General features: G+C 63.1%; 1 protein-coding gene across 3 annotated transcripts; it reads right to left on the reverse strand.

Moving 5' to 3' along the window:
* Window positions 1-14588: 14588 nt before the first annotated feature.
* MRPL23 (mitochondrial ribosomal protein L23) lies at window positions 14589-22818 on the reverse strand. Of its 3 annotated transcripts, none has more exons than XM_004441069.3 (5): window positions 22769-22818; window positions 20023-20145; window positions 18987-19069; window positions 18228-18301; window positions 14589-14807 (listed from the first exon to the last, which is right to left on the reverse strand). In XM_004441069.3, the coding sequence occupies exons 1-5, from the start codon at window positions 22783-22785 to the stop codon at window positions 14640-14642; spliced, it is 465 nt and encodes a 154-aa protein (XP_004441126.3). In that variant the 5' UTR covers window positions 22786-22818; the 3' UTR covers window positions 14589-14639. The 3 variants fall into 3 exon arrangements, with proteins under 3 accessions (XP_004441126.3, XP_087278615.1, XP_087278616.1); XM_087422489.1 differs by lacking the exon at window positions 22769-22818 and adding an exon at window positions 22346-22512; XM_087422490.1 differs by lacking the exon at window positions 22769-22818 and adding an exon at window positions 20514-20711.
* Window positions 22819-23106: the final 288 nt, after the last annotated feature.

Here is a 23106-nt window from a genome sequence, read left to right on the forward strand (position 1 = left end):
TGTGCAGGTGCCTGGGGGTCCGGGGAAGCAGAGGGTCTCTGCAGAAACGGCTGGAGGAAGAGCTGCATCCAGGGGGAGCCAGAGGCTGCCCTGGGCCCAAGGAGGTCTCGCCTTCGCAGCCGGACAGGGCCGAGTCTGGCCTGGGCAAGTAAGCGGCTGCCACGTCGGTATCTGAGCTTCCTGGTCTGAAACGGAGCAGCTGAGTGCCAGAGTTGCTGCGGGGAGCACAGCCTCGGCCCGGAGTCCGCCGCGTCACAGCAGCGGGGAACGTGTGCTGCTCGCCTTACCGTGTGATGGTGGGGACCACCCTACAGCTTCATCCCAGGCCCTGCGGAACCCCAATAGGACTAGGCTGAGGCCCACAAAAATATGGGGGGCTAGGGATCCAGAAACAACCCAACAACCAGGCGAAGATGGCCAAGGCCTTCCTCGCACAGGGGTACCCCTCGCAAGACGTACTAGTCAGCCGTCTGGACGCAGCCCCCTGCGGCCGTGGTCACCTCGGGGCTCCAGGTGTGTCCGGGTGCCCTCCGCCTGGGGCCGCCTGGCTCTCTCAGCAGCGGGAGTGTGGCCGGCCAGAAGAGGAAGGGAGGCCAGCTGGGCGGGGAGCAGAGGGTGCCCTGGCCACTTTGTTCCCCATGGGGAGTCGGGGAGGGTCTCGGGGCAGGCAGGAAGTGCTGGGGGAGACAAGAGAACAGAGGAGGAGTCTCAAGGAGGGAGGCAGCATGGCGCGGCGCACGCACGAGGGAAAATGGCCGTGCCCCTGTCACGCGGCGGGCCCTGGATGACCGTCCCTCCAGAGGCGGGCCACGCACTGCCTGGCCAGGCTCTGTTTGCTGCGTGTGGGGTTTGCAGAAAGTGCTGACCTGCCGAGCCCACAAGACAGCCTCAGAGGGGCCAGGAAGGAGCTTGCTGCCCGGCCTTGGGCCCTGCTGACCCATCTCCCATTTCCAGGGCACTCGAGCCACCAAATCTACCGGCTCTGTGCCCGGGAACGGATCGCCTGCACACTCCAGGCTGGGCTGTCGGCTGTCACCAGGGAGAGTTAAACATTCACCCCTCGTCCGGTGCCCCTGTCTGGGTCCATTACTCCCGCCTTCCCATGGCCTCCTCCAAGACCCTGGACGGCGTACCTCTCCCCTGGGAGCAGGGGGAGGAGGAAAGCGGATGGAGCCGCCCGACCCTGCCGGCCCCCAAGGGCACCTTCCCACGCACCCCACCCTGCCCTGCATTTCCTCTGCCCTCCCGTTCTCACGGGGCCCCACTCCTCACGGGGGAAGGTTGACCTCGGGGCTAACCAGCTCCCGCCAGCTCCCAGATGACTGGGGCCACACTGGGCAGTCATTGCCGGCCAGAGGCTGCAGGGAGGGGTCTCTGAGGAGACAGGAGGGCAGCTGAGAAGCAAACCCCAAGGGTCTGCCCAGAAGGAGGAGGGTGGTAGGCAGCAGGGAGAACCAGGTGTGCAGCCAGCTGCCCTCTCTGCTGCCAGCTGGTCACTCTCTGGCGGTCGCAGGCAAGGGTTTGAGTGGGCAAGGCCGAGACATGAGACAAAGAAGGAAGACCCAGAGCCACAGGGCCAGGGTCAGCCAGGCCGGGCATGGGGGTCTGTCAGGGATCCCGAGAGAGAGAAGGGGAGGAAGAGTTAAGAGGGGAACGGGTCCAGAGGCAGCTGGATTGCTCTGGAATTTGGTATGGAGCAGGGAGCTGGACCCCAGGGGGATTTTTTTGTGTGGTGGCTTTGTTTGGGGCCCTGGGGAGGTCACAAAGGAGAAAGAGGGGTCTCGGGCCTGAGCCTAGTAAATTCCCAAGGAAAGTGTGACAGGAGGCAGAGGGAAGGGCCCAAGAGGGACCCTGGGCTGTGGAGGAAGAGGATGGAGGACACGGTGGAGCCAGGCTGGAGCCCGGGCAGTGTCAAGAAGTCGCTCCATCTCTCCAGGAGGGTCACAGAGAGTTGCTGCAGAGACACGGGGGCTGCATGGGGCTGGAAGGTGGAGAGGCACTGGCTGAGAGGGGCTGAATGGGGCTGGGGGGAGGTTGGCTCCTCACCCACAGGCAGTGGAGGAGAAGCCGGGTGTGGGCGCAACATTTGGGAGGGGCAGGGGCAGCAGCCCATGAGAGTGAGGCCATGCGGGCCTGGCCAGCCTTTAGGAGCAGAGTCAGCAGGGCCCTGTGCCCGGCTGGATTTGGGGTGTAGGGGCCCAGGCTGCCGTGCTAGGGCAGCCGGGGATGAGAGGGTGGCCAGCTTCGCCCTGAGTGAGGTGGGACTGAGGGGAGCAGAGCCCGCAGCCCCCAGGCCAGCCGCCCCGCCCCCACCTCCGGCCTGCCGCCTGCTTGGGGCCTTCTGGATTGCATCAGGTGTCACAGCAATCTGGCTGTGACATAATGAGGCAGGCCGGGGTCAGCAGAGTGACCTCTGGTGGCCCCGATGTTTGGAAATCCCCAAATCAAAATGATCCAACAGTCTTGAGACTGGATATTCCAAGTGGGACCCTTCAGTGGGCCAGGCCCTTCCGATTACTGCTTCCCAGGGACAGTAACACAGCCCGGACCCGGGACCACCTGAGGGCACGAGTGGTCCCCAGCCCGCAGCTCCTCCCAGCTCGCCTCTTCTGGGGGAGGGGGTGGCCAGGACAGCTGGCCGCCTGTGCTGCAGCAGACGTGAGCAGGGCTGCCTGGAGCCGGCCACACGAGACAAAGAACAGCATATGATGGAGTGCTCAACGCAGTGCGACCCCGTGCCAGTGCTCGGCACCCGCCGGGAGGTTGAGGGGCCGGGGCAGCTGGTAGGACTTGGGCGGCTGGAGGGGGTCTGGCCGGAGCTGAGGCCCCGCAAGGAGGCTCACGTGGCCGGAGTCCATAACTCACGACTCAGGGTCAGGGAGAAGGGAGGCAGCCGCTGGGGGAGCGGGTGCCCCAAGGACGGCACGTCCTTCCCGCCCCCAAGTTCAAAGTCTTATGTGAGCAGACCTAACATTCTTCTCGTCCCTCCCCTCCAGGTGTTATCTGGAAAAAAATACTTTTCAAAGTACATGCTGAAAACTTCAGCATGAAAATTTAATGTCAGAAACCCCGTAATCTGTTTCCCAGAGATAAGACACAGCCCCACGAGGAGGGCGAACCCGATCTGTCTCATCCAGAGAGCAGATGGGGGGCGGGAGGCAGGGGCTGGGGGCCTCCTTGGGCTGGGGAGGGGGCGACTGAGAACAGGCCCCCAGGAGTGACACTGCAGGGTGAATGGGGGTCCAGAGGGGGTGTCCACACTGTGGCACACTTGAACTTTCTGGAATTGTTTGTGGCCCGCCCACCTTTCGGGGTTGACTGGCTTCTCCGGCATAGGGACCAGACATTCTGTTGCCGTGGAGGTCCAGGTGTCCCCATGATGCCTGCGGCCTCTCCTCAGACCCTAATTTAGGCCTTGAGGCTCCTGGCCAGCGTGGAGGGGTCAGGTTGCCGACAGCTGAGCCGGGAAGGACAACTCGGCCATCACCGTGCACGACCTTTCTGAGCAGCGTCCGGCTCCCTCCGGCCCAGCAGCGCCGCCCTTGGGGGACACGATGCATGCACATTCGTGTTTCTAGGCCCACGTCCCATGGGGGACACTGTCCCCGGCCCGAGGCCCTGGTGGTGGGTCCGCAGCTGCTGTTAGCCCCCAGGGGCTGAGTCCAGGTGTGGGTGCTGGGGGCTCTGAACTGCCCTAGTCGGCCCAGGTGCCAGCCTTGGGTGGGCAGGAGGGGAAAAAGGACCCCAAACAATCAGTGCTTGACTCGGTTTCCCCTGGTGATGCAGACAAAACTAGGTGGTCCCCAGCGGTCCCCATCTGGAACAAAGACTCCATCTCAGGCCTCAGAGCACGTCCAGACCCCGTGCCTGAGCCACCCCTCCCTGGGCCTCCCCTGCCCAGGCCTCCCCCGCCCGGAGTCACTGCTCGGGTCACTGCTCCGGCAGGGAGGGGACCCCAGGAAGGTGGGCAGGTGCCCCTTGGTGCATGGGTCCCATGGGCCTGGGACCGCATTCCGGGGGAGGGGGTTGTGGGAAACCACCTTGCGGAACGAATTGGCCTGGCTTGGGGGCAGGGGGCCCCCAGACGGCAGAATGCTGGTGCCTGCCCTCTCACCACGGGACACTACTGCCCCCGTCAGGCGGCTGCCCTCGGGGCCTGTCCTGGTGACCTTCCCTAGCCCTGCCCTAAATGGTCCTGGGACCCTGGCATCCTGAGGGGTGGGGGAGCTGCAGCAGGGTCTCTGGGTCCCCGTTTTAACAGGAGACAGAGCTCTCCTGGAGCAGGGGGTCTCGCTGGTCCTGTGCTCTGATGGCCCGACAGCCCCCTCTCTCGACAAACCCCAACATCCTGGGGGACTTTGAAACTGGGGGGGTCCTGGCCACCCCGCCCCAGCCCCCTGTCCCTGTGCATCTGCCCCTGTGTGGCGTCCCGGCTCGGGGCCGGGAGGGGCAGGGACGGGACAGGGACGCACACGTACCAGGGCGGGGCTGGAGCAAGGCCAGCCCGCGAGCCCCTTCTCCCAAACTTGGCAGTGTCTCTCTGCGGCTGTCACAGCCCCTGGAGGGACGAGCAGGAGTCAGGGGGCCACTCTGTTGTGGGCTGTTGTCGGCCCCTCCCAGAGTCGCCTTGGTAACAACACGGGGTGGCCAGGAGCCATGCCTCAGAGGTGACTAAGTGGGCCAGCCTGCCCGTGATAGCGCCCGGCACCCCCGGGACTCTCACACCTCTGCCCCCGGCCCCCAGCCCCCAGCAAGAATGTTCCATGAGCCCCATGGGCAAGCATGTGGCCCAGCCTGCCGGGCCCGGTGCGCCGGGCGGTGCCGGCTCCCCCTCCCGCCCCGGGCATCCCGTGGCCACCCTGTCCGTTTCAGGGTCTCTTCCTCATGGCTCTCAGGTCCCTGCTTCCTGGTGTGATAAGCTTCCCGTACTTCCTTCTGGTCCCTGCGACCAGAACACTGGCGACAGGCGCCTTTCCCGTCCTGCATCCCACCCACCCTCACTGCAGCCCCCACTCCGTGGTCACTCCGTGGCCTTGGTCCCCCAGCCGCCCCCGCAGTCCCAACCCCAGGGCTTGGGGAGCAGGGGCGTGACTGATGGCCGCTTCTGCCCAGGACACACGCCCGGCACCCCAGCCTGCAGAAGGGGCCCCAGGGCAGGGAGGAGAATCCAGGAGGAAGTAGGCAAATGTTGGGAACCAGAGGCCGGAGCGGCAACAAGCGTCTTCAAATGACTAGTGTAGCCCCTTCCCGTCTTTCTCTTGGGGGGTTCTTCGGGGGGCCTTGCAGCCTCCCTGGCGTGGGGTCCTGGGGACCCCTGGTCACAGCCCCTGGAAAAGCAGAGGTCAGGGGAGTTCAGAAACTGCCGTTCTGGCGGGGGTCATCCTGACTGATGTGGACAGCTGTGTCCCACCTCCCGAAGCTATTTCGGTTTCAGCAGGAGTTGGGGAGGGCTGGCACGAGGGCTTCTCGGCATCCAGGCGGGCAATACGATATTTTCAGATAAAGGGCATTCCTGGCATCCCTCATCACCCTCCTGGGGCAGCTGTCGGCTCCCCTTACCCCTAAGCCCCAAAGGAGGCTCGGAACACATAGTTTTCCCCTTTTGTACCAGCCGAGGGGCCAAGGCGGATTTAGCCGGGGTGAGGCTGGAGGACAGGGTGAGCAGGGGATGTTCTGGGAGGTGAGGACAGGCTGGGACCGGACAGCAGCTGGTCCTAATCCCACTGGGCCTCCTGCAGGACCAGCCTTGCAGGGCCTCATGCCTGGTTTTTATTGTGAGGAGGCACCTTCTAGAACTTGTGCTGCCTCAGTGCAGGGGATAAGCTCAGTGTGGTCACGCACCGGTCACCCCAGGATCTAGGGGAAACCTGGGTGGGTCCCCCAGCCTGATGACTGGGCTCTGGGGACAAGCGACCCAGAACCTCAGGTGCTGGAGTTCTGAGTGCGTTTGCCCTCGACACCCTTAGCCACTACTGAGCAGGGGCCGGGGGGCCTTTCCCGAAGCCCCTCAGGGCCCAGCCCAGCCAGGCCAGGCGGCTCGCTGCCCCTTTCTGCACATGCCTCTCATCAGAAGCCCCATGAGCACCCCCGGGGGGCCGCCCGCAGGGCGGTGGGAGGGAGCAATTCAGAGTCCAGACTCTGACAGACACATCCCTGAGTCCCCACTAGCTGGGCCTCCAAGGGTTGAGAGGGGACATGAATTAGGAAGGAATCAAGTGACGGATGGCAGGGCTTGTTTTCTTAAATGGAAAGGAAAACAGCAGCAGGAAGCCCCCGAGGTCAGCCAACCTCCTGAAACCGGACGGGGAACCTGGGCGGTACCCTGAGCCCACGGAGGGGAGCAGGGACAGGGTGCTGAGCATGCAGGGCTCTGCGCAGGGACACAGTGGCACTGCCAACACCCAGTGCCTCCTGACCAGGGACCAGCCGGGGAAGCGAGCGGCGGCACGTGGGGCTGAGGCGCGAGGCTGTTGGGTGCATTAGGACGCCCTTTAAGGGTGAGGTTGCCCGGGGCCTGAGCTAGAGCCCACACTCGAGGAGCAGAAGACCCTGGAATCGCCATGTCAATCAGCTGGCTCTGGAGTGACAAGCAGCCTAGTGATAGGGCAGATCAACCTTGCTGCTCCTGACCTCCCCGCTGTCCCCCTGGGGTCGGGGGCCAGCACCAAGGGAAGCTTCCTAGGAACACAGGGCCCGTGGCACTTCCAAGGGTATGTCCTGACTTGGGGCCGCACAGGGCAGCCGCTCCAGGGGTTGCTCCAGGCACCACCTCCCGAGTCCAGACAGTCTCCTACGGGGGTGGACACCCCCGAGCCTTCCACAACACAACTGTTTGACTGGGACTTCCAGAAGCCCCTGCCTCACGAGCTCTGCCAGACTGTGGCTGGGTGAGGGAGCTCATCCTGGACCGGGGTGCCATGCCCAGGAGGGACACAGGATGTGGCAGGTCACATGGGTGGGTGCGGCATGGTGCTGGACAGCCATGGGAACAGAGACCCAGGCTGGGCAGGAGGGTTCCAGGCCCGGCATGATGCCAAGACACACCTGGGTGGAGACGAGGGCCTGGCATCAGGGGACAGGGGTCCTGGGAGCCGGTCCCAGTGTCAGCCCAGTAGAGAGCATTCAGGGAAACTTCTGCCAGCCTGGACCTCTGTCTCCTCCCTGGCCAGCATTGTCATCCTCACACATTAGACAAAGATGAGGCTGCAGCTAAGGGCCTAATGGTTTCAAGGCCGGCAGCTCAGAGTGGAGACCAGGACATGTAGCCCTGGTGGCCCCACAGCCCTGTCTCCCTTCTGGAAGCCTCCACAGAGCCTGCTCTGGGCCCCTACAGCTCGTCCGTGTGCCCAGAGCAGTGAGAATCCGCCTGCCCGGGTGGCAGCTGTTGTCTGCTTGCCCCTAGGAGCTAGGTGGGGAAGCACGCACCCCTGGCCCCCAGGCAGCCCACCCACGTGCCCCTCTAAACCCTCAGACAGGGCCCTCACATCCAAGGTCCCCATGGCCTGCCGTCATTCAGTGCTCTGGCCTTCTCAGAAGCCGCAGGATGGCCTTGGAAGCCAGAATGGCAGGAATCTGGCAGGCCACCCTGCCACCTTGCCCACCACGGCCCGGGCCCCACAGGTGACTTGTGGCTGGAGCACGAGGCTCCCAGGAGGGATGGGAGCATTAACAGCAGACCCTGCCTATGCGTCCCCGCCCCCTGCTCTGGCCAGCCTCCCTAACAGGCGTGTGATCCCAGGGTCCTTTGATCTGGCCTTTAATGACCGCCCCTGCCAAGGAGCCTGTCAGTGGCCCGCCCCCTGCCTGGTGCCCTCGGAGCTCACTCAGGGCCTTATGGCGTAGACGCCCCCACTGGCGGCCCTGAGCTGGGCACTGCAGGGCTCTCGTTTCCACTCAGGGGTCCACAGGACACTCTCAGCGGTGGTCTGGGGGGGGACGTGGCCAGGTCAGGCTGTCCCAGGGTCACCTGGGCACCTTCCAGGCCCAATGTTGGGGGGAAGGAGCAGCCAGAAGGAAGGAGCCCCCACCATTTCAACACAACGTGGAGACAAGCAGGAGATGTGGTCCTAACTCTGAGGGCGGGGCTGTGCCTGAGCCTGCCCACTTTGCCTGGGGAGTGGGATGCTCTCTGAGCGTGGCTGGGGGCCGCGTGTGGACAGGTGGCTGGGATGCGCCCTCCTCCGGGCACCCTCACCTTCTCTGAGCACTTACACTCAGCAGCCACACTGGTCAGCAGAGCCTGGTCACCCGGCCTCCAGGTCCGCGCCCCAAGCTTGTCCAGCCGAGGTTCACAAGTCAGGGAATGGGCGTCAGGTGGAGGGCGTGCTGCGGGGGCTCAGTGGAGCTGGGGGGCAAGGCGGGAGCCCTCAGAGCTGCAGGAGCCCCGCTGTTTGGGGTCCCCCCTCCCTGCAGAGCACTCCTCACACACGTGTGCAGACGCATGTGCACGCACACGCACCAGCGGGAAACGAGGCCTCTACGGCACCGGGCTCGCACCGCCCCCGCTCTGGCAGCAGGCGCGGGGTTTTATTAGTGCTACAAATCAGATATCACACAGTTTGGGGCTGACATGGTTTTTATAAGAATTATTTAGGGCCCTGGCCGCCGGTGAAGTCCCAGAGAGAACCTGGCAAGAAACATTCAGCTGTTTGGGCCGTCGGAATTCCAAACACTTCGTAAAGTGAAGGTATGAAAGGCCGGCACCTTGTTCTGTTTAAGGGGACGCTTCATCCTTGCCCTGGACCTGCCGCAAAGGCCTCTGGGAGGCACCTCCCCCACCGGTGGGGCGGGGGCCGCCTGCAGCTGCCAGGGGTCCTCTGCTAGCGAGCGTCACCCGGGGGACACTGAGGCCCAGTCCCTCCCGGTGGTCTTCCACACTCCCCCTGGAGTCTCTTCCAGCTTCCCCCACCTGGTGGTCACTGGGCGCATACCCTGCTCCTCCGACGCTTGTCACTCAGTGTATGTGACCGGTCCATTCACCCGGCCACAGCAGCCACTCCACTCCAGGGCCAGTTCACCATCCTTGGGCTGGCCCCTGGCACCGTACAGAACGTCACGGGGCTGGAGGAGGACGGTGAGGTGGACAGCCCAGGACCCCCGCCTCCACATCCAGAAAATCTGCTCACATGCATGCGCGTTGGCGAGGGGGCAGCAGGGGGCACAGGTCACGTGCTGGTTCCATCTCACAGACGCCGTGTTGATTCTGGGGATATTCGAGGCCTTCCATTGTTATCCCAACAGCAGCGTCTCCCCATAACATCAGAGTGTGTGCCATCCTCTCACCATCAACATTAGCATGGATGAGGGCTCAGCACAGGACCCCCAGCATCGGGACAAAGGGTCGGGGAAGGGGAGAGCCCCCCGGGACTCCAGCCGGCAGGGCTGAAGCAATGGGGCAGCTGGGGCAGCGGGTCAGAGAACAGAGGCCGACCTCTGCCTGCAGGGCAGCCCGCTGGGCACCCCGACCAGGAGTGCCTCGGGGACGCTGTCGGGAAGCCCAGAGAGCTGTGCAAAGATGCGCTCCTAGTTTTGGTGCCTACGTGGAGGTGCAGGGCCCGCGGGAAGGAGAGGAGAATCCGCGGGGAGCTCCTGTTGGAACCAACGGGCCTACCATCACCCAGCCTGGAGCTTCCCAAGGGAGTGAGGGTGGCTCGGCCCAGCCTCTGACCCGCGGACCCCTATCCTTGCAGGGCATGGGCAGACAGGGGACCCTCCTCACTTGACTTCCTCTGACTTCCATGAAGAAGGGCCGGGGAGCTTTGGGAATCTTCCCTGTCTTAGGTTTCTCAGAGAGAGGGGATGGCAAAGATTCTGGAGGGGAGGACGAAATGGCCTGCTCTGTTCTGGGGGTGAGGGACACCAACGGGGCGAAGCACATGCCATGTGCATCTGCCGGGGACCCCAGTGGAGGCTGTGGGAGTGGCAGAGAGGGGGAGAAGGGAGCATTGGGGAGCCCCCCAGGCCCCAACTCTGAAAAGACGGAACTAGGGACCCGCCCTGCAGAGCCAGACCGGCCAGGGAGCGCAGATGTGCAGGGAGAGGGGTGGGGGTCCCCCCACCCCCCGAGGCCTGGCCTCGTGCGGAGGGAGAGCAGGCGGGTCTTTCCTCCCTCCGTCATAACGTCAGGGCTGTAGCATCCATCCGAGGAGGCTGGGGCCAATCGAAGCCAGATGTGGGAGCAACAAAGAAAATGCTGATTATTTTGACTAGGAAAAGCCCTATTTACAGAGAAGTAATGAAGGGATTTGGGGGGATTGGTGCTGGGGGTGACCTCAGCCGGGAAGGAGTAAATGCAGATGCTGAACAGGTTGCCCACGGGCCACGTGGGGAGCGGTCCTGGGCTGGCTGCTTCTGAGGCTGGCGGCCCTGTGTCCCTGCGGGCATCTCAGGGGTCCAGGACTGAGCCCTATGGGGTGCAGCTCCCTCTAGGCTAAGATGGGTGGAAACCTTGAGAGAGGGTCCTGGGAAGGAGACCGAGCCCCTTGAACCCCTTTTCCCTTTCACCCAGGAAGCCTGGGTGTCCCAGGGGCCAGGAGAGGCTGGAGCATGGGCCACTGGCAGGAACGGAGGGGCCTCCCTGCAGTGTGGGCGCCTGGCGCATGACGTGGAACGCAGAGCACGCTGTGTCTGCCATGGAAAGAGTCCTAGCTCAGCGCTACGAGAGGGTGGACACGTGCATAGAGGAGGATTCTTTGCCCTGAAGGGACATCAGTCAGTCACAAAGATGGGACAGTCACCCGCATGCACGGTGACTCAGGGATCAGCCTGAGGCCTTCCGACATGTAGGAACAGCACACACTGTGCCCGGTCACACAAGCATCCATCCACAGACAATCAGATGTACAAAATGTGGTCCATACACATGTGGAATATTACTCAGCCTTAAAAAGGAAGTTCTGACACCCGCCACCACATGAACGACCCTGGAGGGCATGATGCTGAATGAAAGAGGCCATCATAAGAGACCACATGGTGCAGATTCCATTTCTATGAAATGTCTAGAATAGGCAAATCCACAGAGACGGAAAGCAGACTCTGCTGGCGGGAGCTGGGGGCGGGGGATTGGGGAGTGCCCACGAAGGGGAGCTGCGTGCTTTCGGGCATCATGAAAATGTTTTAACGTCGATCACAGGGGTAGATATGCAACTGTGAATAAACTAAAGGACATCGAGTGAGACCCTTTCAATGGGTGGAATGTAGGGTATGTGAACTATATCTCAATAAATCTGCTTGAAAATAAGAAAGAACTTCCCACGCCCAGCCCTTCCTGCCCTGTGCGATGGGAGCGAGGCAAGTGCGTCAGTCCAGCCGGAAGTCAGGAGTGGCAGCCTCCAGCTTCCGTGAAAACAGTGACCGGTGGCAGAGGTGCCCGGCCAGGCACGTCACCCAGGCCTGACCCAACTCTCAGACTCCCAGGACGGCGGGGCTCTCCTGCCTGGCTGAGCCGACTTGCTGAATTTATTCACTCATGTACTCACTCACAGACTCATTCATTCATTCATTCACTAACAGAGTTGAGCATCATATGCAAGTCAGAAGGTGGGAGGGGAGCCCCGAGGTCAGGTCACACCACAGCTATCTTCAGGGCCCCGAGTTCTTTAGTTTCCTCTGTGTTTTAAGACCTGGGTGTGGGGAACAAGAGGAACTGCTGTGTCCCCGGGCCTGGGTCCCCTGCTAGGGGCTGGAGGCCCTGTCGGGGCTGGGGAGGGTGCACAGAGACCAGAAGACAGGGAGACTCCGGTGGGCAGACGCCCTCAAATTTGACTTGGGGCTCCAGGCTGCAGAAGCCATGTGGGCTCTTCTCAGCAGAGGGCCAGGCCAGGAGGGTGGGGTGGGGGCCCCTCCCCAGCTCCTGGGCTGTCACCTGCACTCAGTTACTTAGGCGAAGCCTTTGGAGCTGGGATGACAACGTGATGCAGCCTCAGGGAGGACTCGCCGGCCCTGGAAGAGGAAAACCAGACGCTGATGGAGAGACTGTGGCCAGATGGGTTTCCGTTCCATCCCGGTGGCCCTGGGCGGCTGGGCCTCACCCGGAGCTGCTGGGGGGTCTGAGACCGTCCCCGTGGGCCACTGCGCAGGGCCTGCTGCAGCCATAACTCATCAGCGCAGACCAGGAATGAGGCCGTCCGGCTCCTGCAGAGCCCGGCGCAGCCCCCAGGGGCCGGGCAGGCGGCCCCCGCCCCGCAGCCCCTTCCCCGAAGGCCTCTGCCTGCTGCAACCTCGAGTTGCCTGGGTATCACATTCCCCCTTGCAAAGTAAATAGATCACCCACACACACGGGGACAAAGGAACATCGTAGACGATGGGGGCGCGTGGGGGGCAGCACTGTGGGCTCTTGCTCCCTCCGTCCCTTTACTTGCCCCCAGGAGCTGGCCTGGGGGCTCCCAGCAGGACCATCCGCACAAGACGGGGAGCCCCCAGGGCCCCTCCCGTTCCTGGCCCCTTGTGAGGATGTCCAGCAAAAGTGTGTCTACCCTAGTCCTCTCTGCAGAAGCCGACAGGCTATTTGGGTCACAGGGGGGGTCTTGCCAGGCTAGGGGGCCCGTGGGAGACCCTCCTCCGGTGTCCAGGCCTGGGGAAGCACCCTGGGGTGAGCTGCTGGGACCAGAAGTCTGGACCACCATCTCCTAGTGGTGCAAGAAAAGGCGGAAACTGAGCCATGGAGAAGACAACCGTAGGGCTCCTTGTCTTCGGTACAGAGACGGACCTCCAAAGACACTGGTCCTCTCCCTCCCCAAGCCTCAGGTGAGGGAGCAGCCGGGAGAAGGGGGTCTAGCCAGCCCCCTCTCAATGCTCTGTGCCTGGGGGTGGGGTGGGTCTGCCCTCCAGCTGAAGGCCCCCTTCCTGGACTCCGGAGCGTCCTGCAGGGCAGACCCCCACGCAGCACTCGCTGGTCTCCCGGCTCTCCCTCCCCTCACCGCAGAGCCCTGTCTCAAAGCGCCTTCCTTTCCACCCTCACACCCACCGGCACTGTCGCTGGGCAGGGAAGGGGCTCTGCCGGCCCTGGGGGTGCTGGGAAGACCAGGACACTGCAGCTCACGGCCCCCTCCTCTTCCCTGGTGGGAGCAGCAGCAGCGGATGCCCAGGCCCACGGAGGGACGCTGGGGCCACAGCAAGGACAGAGGAGCCTTGGGTGGGCTGCGGGGAGGGTCTGCGGGCTGAGGCCAGCTGGAGGAGCTGGGGCTGTGTCTGGGGGTGTGCGGGCGGTCAGTACTGGACGTGCAGTGGATGAAGGATGGGATTCCTCTCTGGCCTTGAGTTGGGGTCCTCAGGGCCGCGGGGCCCCATGAATTATTTCTCTAAGGAAAATACCGTTGATTCCGTCCTCCAGTCTCCTTCCGGACCTTCCCCATCACTTTAAATCAACACTGAAGGGTGGCGTTTGCCCGGACCTTCACCCTCCCAGCGGAGAGGAGCTGCGAGGCCTACGTGACGGCTCTGACCCGCTGTCCGGCTGTCCCTCGGGGTGGAGGGGGTGGCTGAGCCAGCTCCCCACTTCCGTCTCTCCTCGCAAGGCCCCCGGAGGCAGCCCCCCGCGGAGGGAAGAGCCAGGGCCTGGCTCAGACCACAGCAGGCAGCACTCCAGCATGGGGTTCCGGGGGCCTGAGGCCTTGTGGCATCTGTGTCCCACCCCAGGCGACGTGGCCCCATTCCCTGGAGCAGGCCGACGATCCTTTCTTGCTCGCTCCCCAAATCTCTAGGTCCAACCTCTCTCTCAGCATCAAACCTACAGGCAGATGCACTCACATAGACGGTTCTAGCAAACCACAGGGCTTCATTCCTTCTATGCGCATTCAGGGAGCAGCTGCCGTGTGCCAGCATCTCCGGGGGTGCCCAGTGGGGCTTTTAGTGCAAAGCTCGATTAAAAACAAGAGAGCTGCAGACAGATCTTAGGAAGCCGAGACACAGGGAACCAGGCCACCTGGACACAGCCATCTCAAACCCCACCTGCCACGGGTCTCCCGAGGCCCTCTCCCTCCCCACCTCGTCCATCCCGCACGGTGCTGCTCACCACTGATTACGCCCCACTCCCTACATTCGGGGCTTCAGACCCGGCACTTCCCAGATCGGGGCCCCCGGCCTCCAGCCCTCGGCGGCACCGATCACTGCCTCTCTCCTGAACAGCACCTCCTGTGGTTCCCCAGCAGCCCCCTCCCCGCACCACACCAGAACCTCTGCCTGGATGGGCTCCCTCCCTGTGCTGCCCACACTCACCCTACCCACCACCCTGCCCTCTGCCCTCTGTGCTCACGCCGACCCCTCCTCACAACACAGAATTTTAAGTGCAGCTGCTCAGGATTACTTTCTGGGTGCTGTCCACAGGTCTCATCCCCCCTTCAGGAATGTGGTTCCTAGCCTGCCCGTCTGCCCCCAGGGGTCCCGGTCTCGCCTTAGGTCCAGAGCCAGAGCCCAGTGGTCACCAGGGCCCACCCGCTGCCCGTTGGTGCACAGTGGCTTCCAGGCAGAGCGCGGCCAGGCTGCCGTGTGCGCTCTGGGGATGTGGGGTGCACCCACAACTCGCAGGCGAGGCCTCAGCCCTGCTGCGGGGAGACGGGGGTCCGAGGGAACAGAGGAAGCAGAGCCGGTGGGCCTTTCTCCACACGCAGGACTTTTATTTGAGCTGTCAGAGCCGGGGCCCATCACAGGCCAAACCAGTTGGGGACGCCACCGCGCCGGGGGTCGCGGCTCTGCCGCTGCCTCTGCTCTTCCAGGAGCCTGTCCTGGATGTCCTCGTCCCCCGTGCTGCCGTCAGGACTCTGCTTCTTCTCAGGAAACAGGTCTGGGAATGTGAAGGTCTGTCCGTGCGCCTAGGGAGAAAAGGCCGACACTCCAGCACAGAGCCCGGCTCCCACACCGCGTGGAGACCCCCGAGCAGCCGCCACGTGTTCTGAGATGAGGAGGGGTGGGCAGAACCCGCCCCTGTGGCAGGCCTGACCCACGCCCGCGGGACAGACACAGGGCCAGCGTCTCTGGAGCAATGTCCCTGCCTGGAAAATAAACATCTCAGCAGGCCCCCCGGTTCTCCAGCTTTTATCTAGCAGCGGGAAACCATTACTCTGCGACAAGGCCCCTTTTCATCGACATTATCTCCTGGCGGAGTGCAGTCTCCACTGGTCAGGGCCTCATTAACAGCAGCCCAGCAAAGCACCGATCTACCGCGTGGGGCAGCCCGGGCGGGCGGAGGGGTGGAGCAGTGGTGCCACGTCCAGCGCCACGCTGAAACTTTTTCCCTGCACAATACCTAAAGGCCTTTACCCACAGGACAAACTACCCCCTCCTCCCGGCTCGGAGCTTGGCAAATAAAATGCATATAATGTACACAGAAACGTACAGATGCAGACTCTATGTATCAAGACCGGCTTTGCAAATTAGCTAGTTTTACACCTTTCAAAGTTCAGAATGTCAGTGTTGGCCAAGTCTCAACCCAGACCCCCGGACACACGGGCCGGGGTACCAGCCTGGCCCCCCTGCTCACGTGGAGGAGGCAGGATGGCTTGCTCTCTGGGGACCTAAGCAAGCACGAGGGGCGGTTTCAGCTATTTGCTGACTATCACGGAGCAGCTCTGGAGATAAGGGCGGGGAGGGGAGGGGAGGGCGCCGGATAGCTCTCGGGCCGCACGTCTGTCTCCAGACGCGGGCAAAGGACGGAGGACGGCCTCCGTATCTGGAAAATTTTAATAAGTAAAATCAGCAAAGTGCGCTGGGTTCCTGCAGACCCTTGTTTTGTAAAGAAATTTGGACTTGGGCAGGCGGCCAAGCGTGATCTGAAACAGCCCACGTCCTCCACCCCGAGAACGGGAGGTTTATAAATTCTGATTGCATGGCGCGGAGTGCAGGCCCCGAGTGATGAAAAGCAGCGACGGTGCACGCGCGGTAGCCAGCCTGCAGGGGGATTATCTTACACATTTCAAAACTGCATTTTTTTTTTTTCTTTTTTAAAATACCAGAGGGCAATGGTTTACATGCAGGGCAGACTGCCCAGAACAGGGGATTTATGTTTCATATATCGAGGTGATTCTGCTAGTTTTCTGAGGTGGGGGAACCCAAAATGACATTTTAAATATAAATACAAAGAGGCAATTTGCAATAGCTTGGGAAAAAACAGAGGAAGCCAGGGAGAGAAATGCTTCGTGTCTCCCCTGAGACGAGAGCCATTGGTGGGTGCCAGCTGAAGCTTCCCAGGGTGGGGGGGGTCCCCTTTCTAGATAATCCACTTTGTACTCTCAAAAATAAAACCCTCAGCCCTTCCAGAGAGGAGAGCAAGCTGACTGGAAAAGAACAGGAAAGGGGAAAAATATCATGATGAACAGGGAAGGAACTGGCCATGGCGGGGGTCCTGAGAGCCCCTCAGCCACTGTCTGCGCCCGAGGCGACGGGCCACGCGCTGTTTGCCCAGCAGCTCTGTGACACGCATGGGCTCCGCGTGGCATGTCAATGCTCTTTCTGTTGTGTGGGGGACTAGGCGCCTGCAAGGGCCCTGGGACTCAGGGCCAAAGGGGTGTTTATCAGGTTGTTGGGAAAAATGTGGGACTCCCACCATGCAGACGGCTTCTCTGCAGCAGCCAACTCAAAGTAAATTCGGTAATTTAATTTCTCTTTCTGCTTGCCTCTCTGTGTGCTTTACAATTAGCTCTCTTATTAGAGGCCCCGGGCCGGGACCGAAGGGACACACTGGGAGAGGACGGTCTTGGTAGACGGGGGACAGGGAAGGGACCTCTTCAGAGGGGCAGGCACAGATCTGCTGGAGTTGGGGGGGTCCGTTACACATTTAGTTCTGGCCTGGCAGGAATCGTGCCCAGCGGGGACTCTGCTCCCAGTTGCGCTGCCTCGTCTCTCGCGGCCCCGATTTCACGGAGGAAGAAAGGCAGCAGCGGCAGCTGCAGACAGCGGATCTAAGCGCTGCTGAGTTCAGTTTTCAGAGTGAGGTGGGGCCCGGGGAAAAATGCGAGGGCTCGGATGACTCAAAAGCCACTTGTAACCATAGCTCGCCTGCTGAAGGGCCTCGTGGCGAATGCCGCCATATGGGATGTCACCCCGCGTGCCATGACAAAGACAGATGGCCCGGTCCAGCCCAGAGGACACAGGCGTCTTTATAAGGCCAGCGCAGCTCTCTCCACTTGGATTGGCAGATTTTACGCACAGCAAATATCAGGCCAAATAATGACGGGGGCCCCTGTTTGGAACAACTGGGGCTGTTTTTCAGAAAAACTGCCCCACTAACTTGGTCTTTTAACAAACTGCCTCCTGACGCCCAGAAGAGGTTGGCGGCCGAGGCTGTTTCCACAAATAGCGCTACTGCCATCTAGCGGCCAGCCGCCGCTGCCCGGCTCCCGCTCAGGCTGTAGACACGGAGACCAAAGAAATCAGAGGAAGCCCCCCGCGGTTTCAAACTGTGGGGGGCTGTTAATGGGCCCTGCGGGGCAGGCGGCCGTCCCTGGAAGGTCTCCACAGAGGCCACCCGCCGGGTCAGAGGCCATCTTGCCTGGAGACCACGGGCCTTGACGCCCACAGTGGCGGCCCATTCTCGGTTGAGAGGGAGTCTGGGGTCGCCTGGCGGGGATTTGCAAATGTGCATCCTACCCTTGGCAGCTCAGGGTTTCGTCAGTGAAGCCTCGGACGGGGTGCCAGCCCCTCTTCCCGGAGCCCCAGCCAGGCACGGAGCAGAGTACAGAGGACCTGGCAGAATGTGCCAGAGCCCCACAATACAGTCCAGAGGGGAAGGGGCTCAGCTAGGACCCTGGGACACACCAAACCGGTCCCCCTGCAGCAACTTCTAACCCATGGCATTAACTGCCTCCTGGCCTGGGCCCGTCCAAGGATAGGCTCTCCAGGGCCAGGAGCCTTCAACGCTTGGCACGTTTGGGTTTCTGTCTGAGCCCAAATCCCCCAGGCCCGGGTGGCCCCTGCCTCTGCCCACAGCACGTCACAGTCCACAGGCACCACAAGGCTGGCCACCCAGAAGTTCCAAAATGCCCCTCACCCGTCTCCCTCCCCGGGATGAAGTGCACTTTGACCCCCAGCTTCTCTCGGGGTTCACTGTGCACTAGAACCAAGGGCAGGCTCTGCCCCAGCCATGGGCCTTGAGATCCTGCCTCTCGAGGCCTCCCGGGCCCCTGGGCAGCAGCTGCTGCACAAACACGGCCCTCCACCAAGGTCACGGCCCTCCACCAAGGTCTCGGAGTGGTAGCTTAGCCTGGGACCGAGACTCTGCCCCGAGGCTCACTCACCAGTTGCACATAAGCCACCTTGTAGTCTGGCTTTTTGATCCTGACGTTCCTATGATCCCTCTTCCTGTTGGAACCTGTGGGGGGGGGTACTTTACTCCCAGCACAAAACTTCTAGTTCAACCAACCCAGGAACCCACTTTCTCGAGAGGGAAACGTGTCGGAACTAGTGGGTCCCCACAGATGACAACGTGTCACACCCTGAATGTGCCTGTCTCAAACGTACACACCACGCTCAGAGAGCGACCGCCACCGCCGCAGACCTCCGCTCTGCTAAAAACCTGCACGTGTCTAAAATAACTCAGGAAACCGATCTCTCCCATTTGCCGGGGCAGCAGCCCTCGCTGGCGCTGGCCATCCTCGCTTCAGACTGAAGGTCGTCAGATTTACAGCGCGGGGGGAACCGGGTCAACAGGAAGGAGTGAGAACGGGCTGGGGGAATGAAGAAAGCACTCTGCTGACCCGACCTCCCTCCGCGGCAGAGGGGAAGCGGCTGTGGGGGCTGGCGGGCTGGGGGGCCAAGGTCCGGCGCCGTGCTCAGAGCAGCCTGTGGGGCCGGCCCACCCGGGTGCTAATCCCAGCTGTGCCCCGGGAAGTGTGACCCCGGGACGTCGCCTCAACCCTTGGGCCTCAGTTTCCTCTAGTGCCAAGAACCAGACCCCATGGAGTGGCTGCAAGGAGGACATGGGGCAGCGATGTGGGGCAGCCTGGGGGAGAGCCCACACGCGTGACAGGGCATAGCCCGCCCTGGCAGGCACGCACCGTGCTGCACTCTCGTCCGCACGGCAGCCACGGGCACGTTGTAAATACGCTCTAGATAATTCCTGAGGTCCACCCTGGTCATCCTGCGTAAAGGAAAAGAAAAAGACGTCTGAACCAGGCTGAGACAAAAAGCAGCCTGCCGACGGGGGAGAGGTGCTGGACTGAGGGCTCAGGGTGGGGGCGGTAGGGGCACAGCCTCATCCCTGCACCAGGGGGAAGCCAGGGCTGAGGCCACTGGTCCCCGCCCAGCCCTCTCCCATCCTCGACATATCAGTGTGGGGGTGACGGAGGGACCAGGCCCCCAGTTCCATTCACCCTCCCACTGGTCCATGCTCACAGGGGCTAAGCCCCCGGGCGGAGCTCTCCCGAGGGCAGGGACAGCCTGTGAATGCCCTTGGCTGCCAGGAGCACAGCCTGCTGTGGCCTATCCTGTCTGCAGTGCTGGGGAGGCCCGCTCTGCAGCAACTCGCCTGCCACGAGGTCCTTTCCTACAAATGATGGTCGAGGCGTTGGTGGGTTAGGTCCCCGTTCCCTGTGCACCTTAACGGGCATCAGAAATGGGCCCTCGGCCTCTCCTGCCCCCACCTCAGAAGGCTGACAGCAGGGCCCTGGCCTGGGACAGTCACATCCTCAGACTTCAGAGCAGCACCCTGCAGTATGCGTGACAGGGAGGTGCATCCTTGGGTACCCGGGGGCCTCTGTGAAGGCACCACCTGGAGGACTCAGGTTTTGGAGGTGGGGGTGAGCAGCTCTGGAGTCAGGGCCCAGCCTCCCGGGAAGAGCAGTGAGGTTCAGTCAAGAAAAGAAGAGGACTCTCAGGCTCTGACTAGGCTGCCCCAGGTGGAAGGAGCGGGGAGGCGAGGCCAGTGCAGGCTCCCCCCAGGCTCTGCAAACACCAGGCCCTCAGTCAATATTTGCAGAGCCCAGCAGGATTTTCACAGCAGGAAGAAGCCCCACTTGTGAGCCGGTTCCGTGACATGGCCAGGACTGCAGGGCCTCAGGGGCACTCCCCAGCCCAAATTCCTAGGGGGCTTACTCCATGGGGATCCGGAACTGCACAGTATCCTCGGGCTGGGCCGTGCCGGGCCGCACCAGCTGAATGAAGAAGTTGGTGCGGAAGACGCGCAGCTGGGGGTTGCCCAGCTGGTACAGCGGGTATCTGTGAGGGAGACGTGTGTCTACATCACACTCAGAACATGCGACTCTCGAGGACACCCCTGCTGGCCCCCATCTGTTCACCCACGTCAGCAGGGGCAGGGAGCAGAGGGGGGCAGCTCTCCCAGGCCATCGCCCGAGGTCCCTGCAGCCCCCTTCGCTCACCACATGGCTCTACCCTGTGTGGGTGGCCAGTTCCCCCGTCCCCAGCATCAACTCGGGGTAGCATGGGCCGTTGACCCCCAAGGCCTTTTCCAAAGGCCAATGAACGATTCGAAAAATAAACAGAAGCCAGCAGAGCATGTGCCCACCCCACCCCCCCAAACAGGCTGGCGGCGAGGCTCAGAGACATGTTTGTTCAAAGTGACGGACCCGCAGGCACGCGGCCCCCGCATGGCTGTCATTCGTCCCAGGACTGGGCCCCACATGGGCAGGCTGCAGACAGCACGAATCACCACCTTCCCTTCTGCTCAGGTGAGGTGGAATCTCACAGAACCAGCTTGCTTCTGACGCTGGCTTAACCCCGCAGGGACAGGGTCACGCCACTCTCCCTGAGGGTGGGGGAGCGCCCGCCCCTCCATGAAGGGAGAGCGAGGAACGCGGAATCAGCAGCTCAGGAAAACAGCGTTTGCAGTCCCCAACCTCCCCCACCCCGAAAACCCCCCAAGCAAGCAGAGGCAGCAAGAAAGGTGTGGGTGCCCCCACCAACTGGCCCAGTGCTCTGGGTTGAGTTGGGGGGCAGGGAGGACCACTGCCAACTGCACCCAACTAGGCCACAGGGCTGGGGTGAGGGAGGGGCCCCAAGTCTGCAGGGTCTGAGAGGGGGCCGGGGGTCTGCCAAGAGCCCAGGGGGCAGGTCTTGGTGGAGGGTGGGTGCAGGGGCACAGGCTGCCATCGAGGGTCTCGCCTGTACCCCTGGTGACCACCATGTAGCACTGCATGTAGCCCCTGGTCTTGGGGAGCACCCAGCACCATGGAAGGGGTTCACTGAGGCCAAATTCCACGCTGGTCCTCAGCCTCACAAGTCTGGGGAGGACGTGGAGGGCCAAAGATCAGAGCACCTGGGTGGGGAGTCCTGAAAGAAGCAGGGCTGAGCGGGCGCCCGGGGCAGGAGCGGCTGAGGCTCTCCAAGGGCAGGGCTCTGGCCCCCTGGCACAGACTGGGGCGCTGGAAGCACCTTGGGCTGCTGAACTGAACGGCTGGGTAACGTCTGCCCGGGGTCTGCGGTGACCAGGGCAGCAGGTGACAGCCGCCCCGGCAGAACTTCTTTGGGCACAGCCTGGCCACAGGGCTTGCCCTCCCAGGGCCCCAGAGGCAAAGGACCTGCCTGGCTTTACCCTCTTGGGAGTCCAGGCCACGCAGGCCACCCAAGGGGCTCCCTTATTCCCCTGGAGATCAGCTAGGGCACTGCAGGGGGGCAAAGGCTGAGCCCACTGGGTAACTGTGGAAATGGGGGCGCTGGCTCAGATCCCTCAATCTCTCTGAGCCACCAGGGTCTGGGGCCTGAAGGGTGCACTCTCTGGGGTGGAGAGAGGCCCAGTGTGCGGGGCTGAGTCTCGCTACTGCTCTCGAGGGCAGGGTCTCCCAAACCTTCCGTCCTCCCCCAACACTGAGCAGCAGCCCAGTCCCAAGGCCTGGCCAGAGGCCTGGGACCCTTGGGCTCTGAGCAACCAGCACTGCTGACCGCCCTCCCCCTGGTTCCAGAACACAGCTCTCCCAGGCCTCGGGCCCACATCCCATCCCCGAGGCCAGCACCACGTCAAGCACCTCAACTTCACAGACCTCAAGAGGACTCTGCATTTCTCCTCCCTCCTCCAAACACAGCCACCTGGCTCGCTGCCCCCAGCCCACCTCCCCGTGGCCCTGAGGATGACTCACTGTGATCCCACCCTCTCCCTCCCCCTCACCCCACCCATCTCTCCATCTCTCCATGACATCTCTCCTGCCCGCTCCCCCCTGACCTCCCTGGCCAGTGAGTGCACACGTGGACTGGCGGCCCAGCGCCTGCCCTGGTTTCTCTCCCCGCCCCACGGCCCCTGGCCCCGGGAGGGGGGCCCTCATTTGGAGCTTAGTTCCTCCAGAACGGAGGGCGGGGGTCCCAGTGGAGGCCGAGCCCCACATGCCCCGCACCTCTTTCGGAGCTGATGGGGGCCCTCCCGCTCCCTGAATCTACACCCGGGCCCCCACCCGCTCTCCACGGGCACCTGCACGGGATGCACCGGCTCGACGCGGCCACAACACGTCCCTGCCCGAGACCCCCCGGGGGCCGACATGCATCCATTCATTCATTCGTTCATGGGGTCCCTCGTGTTCACCGAGGAGCATGAGTGTTTCCTGCCTAAATTCGGGGCAGACAGGGGCGGGGGGCGAACGCAGGGTGGAGCGAGGGGGGACTAGTGGAGACTTCAGCACGGGCCCTCCCCCCCCACCCCCGAGAGACACGACGGAGGGTGGCCGTCCTTTTGCGCGAGGACGCCAGGGACGCCTGCGAAGCGGCCAAATGGGGCGGCGGCGCGGACAGCTGGGACGCCAGGCTCGGACCGCACGCACCCGCTCCCGGGCCCGGGGTCCCTGCGCCCCGCGTGACCGTGACGGTGACCGTGACCGCGCCCCGCACCCCAACTCACAGCACATTCCGCGCCATCGCCGCTTCCGGGGCCGCGGGCGGAAGGAGGGGCGCGCACGGCCCACGCGCACCCGGCCACAGCGCCCCCTCGCTCCCGGGAGGGCACGCGCAGGCCATCACCCTGGCCTGCGCCTGACTGCGCCTGAGCTGCACCTGAGCCGCGCCTGGCTGGCACCTGGCCGGCACCTGACCCCCTCCCCACCCCCACCCCACCCCGCTCACCTGAGCCACACCTGACTGCCACCTGGCCGGCACCTGACCGCCCGCCTCGCCCCGCCCTGCGCACCTGACTGCACCCGAGCCTCAGACCTGACCGCCCACCGCGCCTGGCCCCCACCT

This window comes from Ceratotherium simum, chromosome 34 (assembly GCF_057802395.1).
Source record: "Ceratotherium simum simum isolate JZ-2026a chromosome 34, ASM5780239v1, whole genome shotgun sequence".
NCBI classification, from domain to species: Eukaryota; Metazoa; Chordata; class Mammalia; order Perissodactyla; family Rhinocerotidae; genus Ceratotherium; species Ceratotherium simum.